We start from the raw sequence: 12950 nt of genomic DNA, 5'->3' as shown, positions 1-12950 counted from the left end.
CCTTCTCAACATACTAGCCGAAAAGCGGATAAATGATTTGATCAGTTTGTGTTTTTTCTTTGGTTTTTATTCTCAGAAGATTTCTTATATAAGATTTCCTGAATTTCTAAATGTTTTCGTTTGACTGGGACGATTAAAGCTATGGTAACTCTTTCTCATCAACTTTAATATTGGCTTTGATTTAGAATACATTGTTTGGGGCTTCATATTATTTTAAGATTACATTAAAAATTTCCACAACAATCTGTAACCAAAAGATGGGAAGATGCTCTCCCTACAATGCTTATTTCAAATGCACTGCGGGAAGTGGAGTCAAACAAACTGGACCTTGTTTATCAGTCCCAAGGGGCACATAACATTTCTAAGAACTGAGCAAAATAATAGGTAATACGAAGCATCTACAGTATTCTCATAAGAATAAATTTTCTATACGCTCTAAGACTTCATCTTTCTGGCCTGGAGTCTCCCATTTCGTTAAACATCGTATACTACGCCCAAACCTCTGAATTTTGGGAAGTACATATTTTTTTAAATGACTTCACTCACGTAAAAATCTAACTTTTGGAAGAAAGCAGATTAAGTCCACTTTCCACTTTTATAGAAGTGAAAGTTGTTTTAACTTCTCAAGGAAGTCTTGAAAACAAGAAAAAGATGTTATATTGAGTAGAGGCAATTCTAAAATCATATCATTACTGTTATTTTCTCTGTGACAAAACTTCAATAAATGCCGTAAAGTGCTTCATTGCCAAGGGGATTTCTAGACACTTTTAAATTCCCAGCAACCTCTAACTTCAGATGGCAAGAATAGAAATCTTGGTGTTGGGAAGACAGCTGGCCCAATCAGATTTATATCTGCCTCTGTCCAGACTTTCTTGGGCATCTAATTCCACAGTAAACAATCACTACCACTTCTCAGGAATTTACTCTTGGCCTTTTTACTGGTCTGAGGCCTTAATAGTTATTGCCTTATTTAATGTTCCCAATAGATTATGTGGTAGGTACCGTGTGGCTGAAGGTACCATATTCAACCTGCAGCTGAAGAATACTCAGCTAGTAAAGGAACTGAGTGTAGATGCAGCCACGTACAAATGAACGTTAATCTCCCTAACATATAAGCTTACAAATCAAATAATAAGGGCAATTGAAATGTGGACAAATGACGAAAATATGGAATTCACAAATGAAGCAATACATGGGACCAATAAACACATGGAAAGATACTCAAAGTCAGTTGAATCTATCAAAATTGCCTAAGCAATTTAAAAAACTCATCAGTTTTGGGGACTTGATAGAAATAATTAAAGAAAAAATTTATTCCATAATAGAGAGGATCGTTTAAATTAACATAATTAAATTTCACAAGATGTGCTTGAGAACTCTGGAAATTACAGACTGTTAAAACTGCATCAGTGGGGGCTTCCCTGGTGGCGCAGTGGTTGAGAGTCCGCCTGCCGATGCAGGGGACATGGGTTCGTGCCCCGGTCTGGGACAATCCCACATGCCGCGGAGCAGCTGGGCCCGTGAGCCATGGCCGCTGAGCCTGCGTGTCCGGAGCCTGTGCTCCGCAACGGGAGAGGCCACAACAGTGAGAGGCCCGCATACTGCAAAAAAAAAAAACAAGAAACTGCATCAGTGGGACCAAGATGCAATAGATGCATTTCTCCCTATTCCTCCTTCTAAGTACAGTCAAAGCCCTGGGCATTATATATAAAACAAACACCAGAAGACCTGAAGGGTGGAAAGAAAAAGGTAGCCCATCTAGAGAACTTGAGACCCAAGGAACAACACGATGGTGAGTTCTCTGGTTTTTGTGTGCTATATTCTGGACTGGATGCTAGAGAAGCTGGCAACCCAGAGAGGCCAATGGCAACAAGAAAAGCTCCTTCTGGCTGAAGTACTAGAAAAGAGACAGGCTAGTGAGACAGAAAACTTTTAGACAATAACCACCCTATCCCAGCCAAACACCACAGAAAAAAACATGGCCCCACTACCATCCATGCAAAGGTCAACTGGGGACCCGGACTTCAACCCTCGAGCAGCTGTAACAAGACACACTGTGTCAGTAGGGTCCATGTCATTTTCCTGGTACGTAAAAACCTCCCAAACTAACAGAAAAGGGACAATTCAAATAGCAGCTTTCTCGGACTCTCAAGGCAGAATAACAAATCCTTTTGCAAGTCAGGTGGCTCTCATATCTCTGCTTTCAACAAAAACAAAGGAGTTAGAAGTAGTGGCAGGGCCTGCTGGTGGTCCCTGCAAATGGGAGGGGGTCATACAGTCTTTTAGGGTTCAGACTCTTCTTAGGGTATAAACGGTTAGGGTTTAGGGATTACTACCATAGAGGCCTGTGCAGAGTCTCCTTCTCTGCTATAGCTGGTCACGCTCTGACTTCATATTTGAAACCGTTGTGCAATTTTCCACATTGCAGTTGCCCCAGCCTCTACAAGGCTCCCAGTAGCCAGCATATTTCATGAATAAGGAGTAAAACCTACAGATCGCTGTCCAGTCCTCCATGATTGCATAGTTTGGGTGCCCCAATTCTACCATACTTGTTCACAAAGTTCCCACGAACGTGCTGACTGGGATGGGGTCTAAACTGCACCTATCATCTGGGTCCTATCACCCTTCACCCTGCTCCACAAATTCCTCCTCCCCCATCTCTTATATTCCTTTTTACCACTATCCTCGGGGCCTTCCTCACCTTTGGCTCTTCCTCATCAGAGCAGTAACAAATATCCTGCCTCAATATTTCCCCACCAAACTATTGTCCCATTGCGCCTTTCCCGTCTCAATCCAACAACCTGTAGTCTCTATTCAGTCTACCACTCACTCAAAGTTTCATTCCAATTTTAAATGTTAAAGTGTTCATAAGTGCACGAACACAAGCAAAATGAAAATATTTTCATTGTAAACATATCAAATATTCTAGAAATAGAGTCAAAAGTCAAAGCATTTCTCCACCCAGTACTACTCCCAACCTTTCCATTACACTTTCCCATATAAAATTTGGTGTGGCTCCTTCCACACTTTCATCTAGGTATTTATACACAGGTCTGTTACGTATATAGTTTCATGTTGCACGGCATATCCCTCTTTCCCATGAGTTTTTCTGAAAAGTTATATATATATGGATCCCTTTTCTTCTTTAACATTGCATGGTGTGTTGTAGAAAGGGTGTGCCATGATTTCCTATTAATGGGCTTGAGATTACTTCCAATTTTCTTTCCTGTTGATGGACTTTCAGGTTATCTCTATTTTTCCCCTTAAAAACAGTATCATAATGGTCAGCCTTCTATGTAACTTTGCTCACCTCAAAGTTCATCTGAGGAGAGTGGGGAAGAAGGAGTTAAAGTACCTGGCCTTTTGTTCTGAGGAAGGAAGGCAGGTGACACATAAACTCCTTGTAAATGTGCTGAAAACTTGACCTCCTGGCTAATAGACTAATGATATTTGCTAGGAGATCTCTTATCTATGGAATGCTCTTAGTAGGATATGGCTGGTGAAGAATTGTTTATGGTAAATAAAGTTAGAATTTATGGATTCGTGAGGCAAGGCTCCTGAGAAAGTCACACAAGCTGAATAACTATATAGGGTACAAAATGGTAACGTTGCCTTACCTCCAGGCTCCCTGCTGTGTGAGATGTCCCACAAACATCATGTGAGATCTTATCTATTACTTGTCCCAAGTAGGAATGAAAGACCCAGGAGGTATGCAGGATTTTGTAGACTTCCTGCTTAGCCAGTGCCTTGATCACTTGTGTTCTTGAAATTATGAGTAAAGCTCTATATGGATAAAACCTCTGACGCATGCAAGTCTGATGCGACAGTCTGATACTGTGTATTAGCTCAGAGATTACTGGAGGTTACCAAGTTACCATCCAAGAAGGCTGTAGCAGTTTCTATTCTCACCAAGGGTATGGGTTTCTCAGCAACACTGACTAGTTCCAACAATTCAAGGGCCAATAACCCACTGCCTTTTAAATTCGTATTTTTGTTTATTAATATCATTTTTTCATTTGTTGGTTCTTCGGATCTGCGTGTGTGTGTGTGTGTGTGTGTGCATTTTCTACTAGTATTATTTGCCCCTCTTTCTTAGGTTAAATTTTCTTACTCTTAGTAATTTGAGAAACATCATACTATAATGATAAAGTATGTAGATTCTAGGTTCAAATGCTGATTTGCCACTTGCTAACAGGCATATTGCCTTAGAAAAGTTACCTAAGTTCTAGTTTCCTCATTGAATGCCCATACCATAAGGTCATGTGAAGATTATGAGATAACGCATGCAAAACACCAAGAATATAATCTGGTACATAGTAAATGCTTAAACGATGATAGCCAGCCAAAGGAGCTCTTTATATATTTTGTGTATTAATTCTTTGATTATTAAACCTGTTGTGAATATTTTCTCCTAGTCTGGGGCTTATATTTTAACTTTGCTTAAACTTTGTTTAAATTTGTCAGGAAGGAAATTTTTTTTTTTTTTCTTGCGGTACGCGGGCCTCTCACTGTTGTGGCCTCTCCCGTTGCGGAGCACAGGCTCCGGACGCGCAGGCTCAGCGGCCATGGCTCACGGGCCCAGCCGCTGCGCGGCATGTGGGATCTTCCCGGACCGGGGCACGAACCCGTGTCCCCTGCATCGGCAGGCGGACTCTCAACCACTGCACCACCAGGTAAGCCCAGGAAATTTTTCATGCAGTCAAATCTGTCATTCTTTTCCTCTGTGTAACCTGATTTTTCATCTGAACCATTTTATCGAATTGACCATTTCGAATTTCAGTTGTTTTCTTTAACCCACTTTTTGATTTTGTGGTCAAATCTTAAGAGCCTTTTTTGGTCTCGGCAGACAGCACTCTTGTATTTCTTTCATAGAAGATAATCATCAGCTACTCCTTTTTCACTTTTCCCCTAAAGATCATGTTCTTTTTGCTCTTGCTTCTCTTTCCACCATCATACTCCCTGGATGATCTTATCGACTCTAATGGTTTCAACAATCCCCCTAGGCACATAACACTGAAATTTTCAGAGCAGTATTTCCCACGGTTTATGAGGTATTTCTTTCTTTTTTTTAAAATTAATTTTTATTGGAGTATAGTTGCTTTACAATGTTGCATTAGTTTCTGCTATACAGTAAAGTGAATCAGCTATACGTATACATATATCCCCTCTTTTTTGGATTTCCTTCCCATTTAGGTCACCACAGAGCACTGAGTAGAGTTCCCCCTGATATACAGTAGATTCTCATTAGCTATCTATATTATACATAGTAGTGTATATATGTCAATCCCAATCTCCCAACTCATCCCACTCCCCCTTCCCCCCTTGGTATCCATACGTTTGTTCTCTACACCTGTGTCTCTATTTCTGCTTTGCAACTAAGTGCATCTGTATCATTTTTCTAGATTCCACACATAAGCAACATTATATATTTGTTTTTCTCTGACTTACTTCACACTGTATGACAATCTCTAGGTCCATCCATGTCTCTGCAAATGGCATAATTTCATTCCTTTTTATGGCTAATATTCCATTGTATATATGTACCACATCTTCTTTATCCATTCCTGTTAATGGACATTTAGGTTGCTTCTGTGACCTGGCTATTGTAACTAGTGCTGCAATGAACATTGGGGCGCATGTGTCTTTTTGAATTACGGTTTTCTCAGGGTATATGCCCAGTAGTGGGATTGCTGGGTCATATGGTAGTTCTAGTTTTACTTTTTAAGGAACCTCCATACTGTCCTCCATAGTGGCTGTATCAATTTACATTCCCACCAACAGTGCAAGAGGGCTCCCTTTTATGAGGTATTTCTAACGTATGTTCCACAATCACCTTAAATTTCTTCTAAAACTGAACTTTATATACCCTCTATACATATACTAAGATATAATGTTTGCTAAGGAATACTGTTATGCCTTTTTCTTTCACTTACAACAACGAGTATGTGTGAAATATATTTACTGAACAAAAGAATAGAAATATGTTGCTGTAATATGCACAGAATCTCTCTAGCAGGACACGGCAAAATTGGCAAAAGTGGCTGTGACAAGAGGAAAAGACATACTTTTCACCTTAACTTCTTTGTGTCTTTTGAATTTTGTATAATGACATATAATGCCTATTCAAAAATAAACACAAGGGCTTCCCTGGTGATGCAGTGGTTAAGAATCCGCCTGCCAATTCAGGGCACACGGGTTCGAGCCCTGGTCCAGGAAGATCCCACAAGCCGCGGGGCAACTAAGCCCGTGCGCCACAGCTACTGAGCCTGCGCTCTAGAGCCCGCGAGCCACAACTACTGAAACCCGCACGCTACAGCTACTGAAGCCCATGCGCCTAGAGCCCGTGCTCCGCAACAAGAGAAGCCACCACAACGAGAAGCCCATGCACCGCAACAAAGAGTAGCTCCCACTCACCGCAACTAGAGAAAACCTACGCACAACAACGCAGCCACAAATAAATTTATTTATTAAAAAAGAAATTAAAAAAATAAAAACAAATCTACAAATAAAAGGGGCCCTGTCATCAATCCTACCAAACCTATACCCTGTTTTGGCTGGTGATGTTACTTATCTACTCAGTCTCTGCTAAGCACTTGGGAATCATCCTCCATCTTCTCGAATGTGCGTCCGAGTACCATATTCTATTGAAATGCCTCAGAAATGGACCCTTCATCCACCTCCTGATTCAACAGTGACTCTAAGAACACACAATGGGCTGAGCACTGGGCTAGAGGTAAAAAGATGAATGAAATACCCTCACCAAGTCAGTACAATCCCCTCAAGAAGCCTGCAGTCTACGATGCAGGACAGCTGCACGGCACATTTTAATAATATTTATTAAATAGCTGACTCCTTAAGCCATTTGCAAGTATTTATTTAGGTAGGAGAGCATAAAATATATTTTTATAATACATGTAAGAAAAAACACATTTAAATGAATAAAAAATAAAATGACAGGAGGTGACAGAATTTAGTGTTTATAAATGAGGCCATCAATAACTAACAATTCAAAGAAAGTGATAGTGTATTTAAAGTTGCGACCATGCTTTACATTTACAATATTTTATAATTTAAAAAAAGGCATTAGGCTTTTAAAGGTAATACATGACTTAACAGCTTCTCAAGTGATTTTCATAATGGGTGTCTAGACACTGTCATACACTGATGTGAAAAAGAAAAAAGACAAGAACTTAGGCAAGCAAAGTATTAGTCATAGTAGCTTGGTAACGTTTACTTTTCTTATATAAAGATTCTTCAATTTACATTTGTCTTGTTACAGGAACAGAAAGAACTAATTTGACAAGTATATCTGAGGAGTCTGTAAGCTATAGAGCAAAAATAGTTATTTTTAAAAGCCTGTATTCCATGAAAATGTGCACCACACAGCATTTATAGTAACTGAGTAAATGTAAACCATGTGATTATTAAGTCTTCTAAATAAAACATTTAACCCCCAAATCTCACACAATAATATCCCCTATGCCCACATCTCTTATTTGAAGGCAGCCTTAAGCTTCAGACTAATAAACATTTGCTATTTTGAAAAAGTTCTTACCTCCATTACTAAAAATGTTTCTGCAAGGTGCCTTAGATTTTTTTTTCAGTACTCTAGTAACAAGATATATTATGATCAATAAATGACCACAACCTTTAGAAAAAAGTACTGAGGCTAGAGAAAGAATGATCAAGTGTGAGGTTTCTGTCTCCAACCCTGGAAGACCTTTCTACTTTGAGACCCACAGCTCCAGGAAGACAACTCAAAATTCCTTACTTAAAAAAAAATATTTTAACATGAATAATTGAATAATTAGATTTCTAGGAAAATGGGGCTTTTAAATTAAAATTTGGCAAAATCAACTATAATACATTTTTTCTTCCAATCATTTATGAATAACAGAAGATAAATCGGGTGAAGTTTTGCATACAAAAGATATAAATACTGCATAATATGTAGTGAATGAATATTGGCACATACCCTTTTGTATTTAAAGCATAAAATGCAACCAGCAAAACTGATGCTCTTAAGAAACATTTATGACCTAAGTCAGAAAACCTCTATATGACTTGGAAATGTCCCACAGTTTAAGGCTTTCCAATAGGTTTATAGCAAGCATCAGGTTGCCAGAGGCGAATATCAACAAGAACTTGATTGAGTTTTTGCATCCAGAGATCCCGCTCTTCCTTGGTATCTGCAGACAGCCAGTTCCTACATGAACAAACAAAAAGATCAGGATCCTTTCCCCCATTCCATATCTCCAAGTACTCTTGCTGGGGCGGGATGGGGGGGCGGAGCCTAAATAGTAAAAGGAGTAATTCTTTACCACTTTTTAATGCAGCGGTCCCCAATCTTTTTGGCACCAGGGACCGGTTTCATGGAAGACAAATTTTCCACGGCCGGCAGGGGGGTGGTTCAGGCGGTAATGCGAGCGATGGGGAGCGGCAGAGGGCGCTTCGCTCGGTCACCCGCCGCTCACCTCATGCTGTGCGGTCTGGTTCCTAACAGGCCGCAGACCGGGGCTTGGGGACCCCTGTTTTAATGGATGCTAAATCAAGAGACCCATAGTAAAGTGCTTCTCCAATTACAACAAAAGAGAAACATCTTGCAGGTTGGTTAGCTGAACCATAACTCACACTGATTACATTTGGGAAATGATGGAGTTTCACACCAAAGGCAGTAACTAATCGTGTATAGTTGGTCTGACTGGGCAATTTGGTGGTGCAGGACAGCCACTGAGCATGGGTCACTTCCTAGAAGAGCAAGCACACCACTGGCCTGAATATGGGAGCCCCCCCAGATCCCTCAGACTCAGGGTCCCCAAGAGCTGGAATCACAGACTCATGAACCTTCACCTGGCCTTATAGATACTATTTTGTACTGTCTCCCATTATTCTTGTCCCACTGTATTAGTAGAGCACAGTATTTACAGTAAATGATCTGAAGATCCTAAGACTTTGTCTATCCTGATCTCTTTGTTCATATCAGAATCTCTTCTTTGTATCCATATTTAGCTGCAAGTTGAATATCCAGTTGATGTGGCAGGCGAGGATGGGGGGAAAGGGGAATTCCCTAATTCACAAGCCAGACCATTCTTCTAGAGGACAGCCGGGTGTTAGAAGTATGTTGTATTGTACTCATTCTCCATCTTTATAATTTCTCCCCATTGGTACTAGAAATGGCATAAGTGTGAATAAGCAGTGAGTTGATCATCTATTGGTCAATGGAGAGAACACAATACTTACAGTAATGATAGTGACCATTCATTGAGCTCATTCCATGTGCGTGACGCCATGCTAAGTGTGTCTACTCATTAACCTCTACTGTCATTCTGTGGAGTTTATTCTTCTCCTCTGACACAGGAGATTTCAGAGGGCTAGCAAAGTTAAGTAACTTGCCATGGTCACATTTGTGACTCAGTGAGTCACAAATGTGACTCAGTGAGTCACTGAGTCAGGATTTAAACATAGATCTGTTGACTTCAAAGTTCAACTGTATAATACTGGCTCCCCATGTGATGAAACATTTCTAGTTCAAATGTATAATCTATATTTCAAAGTAGGCAATATTTATCAGATGATAAATATTTTGCATTGAAGGAGGGAAAGATAGCAAGGTTGGTTAGTAGAGATAAAAATGATATACATTAAATTTAGATAAAAGGCATAGGTCAAAAAGGCCCTGGGGAGAAACAGATAAATAATACAAAGGAGAATGCAGAACTGTAAAATGTATATACTCTGCAAAATATATGATCAAAAAGTGAAATAAGTTTTAAGAAGCCACCAAGCAAAGCTAAAAACTCAGCCAAGACTGAGCTGAGCATGGGCCTCTCTCAAATGCTTGGATAAAGTGTCCACTCAAATTACAATAATGTTATAATAAGAAAAACTGCATGCAAGCGAACTACAGAGTAATTAGAGCAATATGTGATATAACTATTTCTACCGCAGGAGAAGGTCGAGGTCTGGGAGGGTTTATGTAACAAGTAAAAGATAAGACTATATGAAAAATGTGAGTACTGTTTAAAAAGGGCCACTGTGGTCAGGAAGTACTTGGGGACTGAATTTTGGTTGGTTCCCTCACTGACTGTGGCCATGAACAGGGTAGCTACTAAAGAAAGTGACTATAAATCCAATTTGCCTCTCCTGTCCTGTCTGATGTCACTGCTGCACAGAAGGCGCCCGAAGGAAAGGAGTGGATGAGCTCAACTAAATTAATCTGAAAGTAATCTAGACATCAAGAATTTCCAAAGAACGCGTCCCCTCTTTCTCTGTTTTAAAACCAACTGGCGGTATCTGGGCAACTTTGTTCTATTTTAATAGAGTGTCTCTTGGCTGACCTTTCTGATATTTCCACATCGGAAACTCATGGAGCCAGTTCTACCCATCTCCCTGTCTGCAATATCCAGCAACAGTCTGATTAACAGAGATTCTGTCAAATTATAACTTTTGTCCCTAATCATAATTTTGTACATTGAAGTTGGTCTGCAAGCTTCTCTTGGGCATCCAAGCAAAAGAACCTTACACTCTTAGCAATAAGCTTTTGCATCTTATACTTAAGATTAGGGTTAACGAAAAGTGACAGTCCCAGTAGTTTATTCTGTTAATCTCCAACCAGAAATTTCCAGAGTAAATTGTTTTGTAAGTCAGCAGGTTAATCGAGGGTATTTGGGGAATAGACAGGAAGGGATGTGTCAATTTGCTTTAAAAAATACTTGACTTCTCAATTACACATGAAATCTTCAAACTCAGCCCAAAGAATATTAGGTAACTGTCCTGAAAATGGCTATACTGTGAGTATACTAGAAAACATGATAAGCTAAGATATAACTTGAATGCTGTATTTTCCTTAACTATATTGATTTAATTATTAGCTTACTCTCTTACTGATGTGTGTGTGTTTTGTTTCCTCATTAAGACTGTACCCTCTTCAAAGACAAGGATCATCGCTGATATTTCTTACAGTGGTAAGAACATAGCGGGCAATCACTTAGTTGATAGAAATATTTATAGCCCAATACATACTTGGTGACACAGAGTGTGTCCCTGCATTGGCTGACCAGAGTCTCTCGGTCATCTTCTCTTTGTGGTCGGACAGTAATTAATTCAAAAGTGTTGCGTCTTGCACAAAATTCTCTGTTGGCTGGTTCTATCTGCCGACTGGTACAATTGGCCAAATTTAATCTTCCTATGGGATTCTTTAAAAACAAATTTTTAAAAAACATGATTAGTAGAAAATAAACAAGACCATTTAAGTCAATAAGCATTAAACAGTATTCTAGCTGATACAAATTTAAAATTAAAAAAGCATTAATTTAAAAGTTAAAGTTTAATTACACTGAGTTTAGAGAAACATATTTAACATTTATTATTGTTTTTTGCTGGTCATAAAAATAGAAACCAAAGATGTCTACTGGAGCTCTTAGTCAACTTAAAAAACAAACTTTTTGTTATGGAAAACTTCAAGGAGACACAAAATAAAAAGAACAGCATAATGAACTTCCATGTACCCATTAACCAGCTCTAACAATTAGAAACACACATTCAACCACCTTTTGTCTATAGCCCACTTAATTCCTCCCTTTCTATAAACAGAAACCTAGACATCAGAATTCATTTGTAAATATTTTTTATGTATCTCTAAAAGACCAGGCTAAACTATTGCTTTGGATTGTTGGAAGCCATGTTATTCCTATGGTATGACAGTCAAAGATAAAAATTCATAAGACTAAATGGTCCTGAAAAATTAGAAAAGGGACAAGTATGGGCACAAATGATTTTTAAAAAGCCAGAAAAAGTGCTAACTCTATTAATAATTTTAAGAAGAAATTAGAATGAAATATACCATTTTTAAACATTAGATTGGCCAAGTCTGGAAAGAATGGTAATAACCTATGTAGGTTGGTTGGGGTGGTGATAGAAACTCTCATACACTGCTGGTGAAAGCATAAATGGTCGACTACTGGTAGACAATTTGATAAGAGCAATCAAAAAACATTCAAAATGGGCATACCCTGATCCTACAACTTCACCTAAAAGAAATTTATACTAAGCAAATACATAGGTGCACAAAGATGTTTATATGGGTATAGTCCCTATTTTTTCATAATAGTGAAAAGATTGAAACAAATTAAATGACAGTAATTGGGGACTATTTAAACAAATAATAATATTATGTCTCCAGCAAGTATGGCAGACTAAATAGTCTAAAAGTCCTCCCATAATTCCCCAAATGCCAAATAACTGAACTCACAAGAAGGTGAAAGAAACCTTCAAAGGCCAAAATCAATGAGGAAGAGAGAGTGCAGAATGGTAAGCTAGCCTGAAATCTGGCTTCCTTGGGGTACTGACCAATGAATGTTAGGAACTGGCAGCCTTGACTCACACAGGTTAAATGATATAATATGAAGTGTGATATTTGCTTTAAAATACCTCAGCAAACCAACAAGAACAAAAAAGTGTGTGTGCTGTGGAGAGAGAAATGAAACATGAAAGTTAATAATTGTTGAAGCTAGGAGTTCAATATACTATTTCTCTCTGTTTTGTGAACACTTGAACATTTTCAATTATAAAAAGTTAAATATACAGGTACACATATTTCCGTGTGTGTGTGTGTGTGTGTGTGTGTGTGTGTGTGTGTGTAAAATGAAGGACCAAGAATAAATAATACATTATTGAATAAAAACACAAGTTAGGAGACTTACCTTACCAGACATTAAGATTTATTTTAAAGCTATGGTAATTGAGACTGAGAGATACATACCAAAGGAAACAGAATAGAAAGCCTAAATATAGACCTACATATATAATGATACCTTGATACATGTCAGAAACAGCATGTGGATCAGTGTGGAAAGAATGGACCATCCAATGGGGCTGGCACAGTTGGGTTTCCAGATTGGGGGAAAAAAATCAATTCCAGGTAAATTAAATATGAAATATAAATCTTTATA

General features: G+C 38.7%; 1 protein-coding gene across 3 annotated transcripts in view; it reads right to left on the bottom strand.

Moving 5' to 3' along the window:
* Positions 1-6857: 6857 nt before the first annotated feature.
* The window catches only part of ANLN (anillin, actin binding protein), a 54892-nt gene continuing 48799 nt past the window's right edge, over positions 6858-12950 (bottom strand). For all 3 annotated transcript variants that reach the window (XM_019925469.3, XM_019925490.3, XM_019925480.3), the window contains 2 exons: positions 11023-11195; positions 6858-8206 (listed from right to left, as the gene is read on the bottom strand). In XM_019925469.3, coding sequence (XP_019781028.2) covers positions 8083-8206; positions 11023-11195 — 297 coding nt within the window. In that variant the 3' untranslated portion in view covers positions 6858-8082. The remainder of the gene's footprint in view (positions 8207-11022; positions 11196-12950) is intronic.

Source organism: Tursiops truncatus, chromosome 9 (assembly GCF_011762595.2).
Source record: "Tursiops truncatus isolate mTurTru1 chromosome 9, mTurTru1.mat.Y, whole genome shotgun sequence".
Classification (NCBI taxonomy): domain Eukaryota; kingdom Metazoa; phylum Chordata; class Mammalia; order Artiodactyla; family Delphinidae; genus Tursiops; species Tursiops truncatus.
This window is presented reverse-complemented; position numbering and strand designations above follow the sequence as displayed.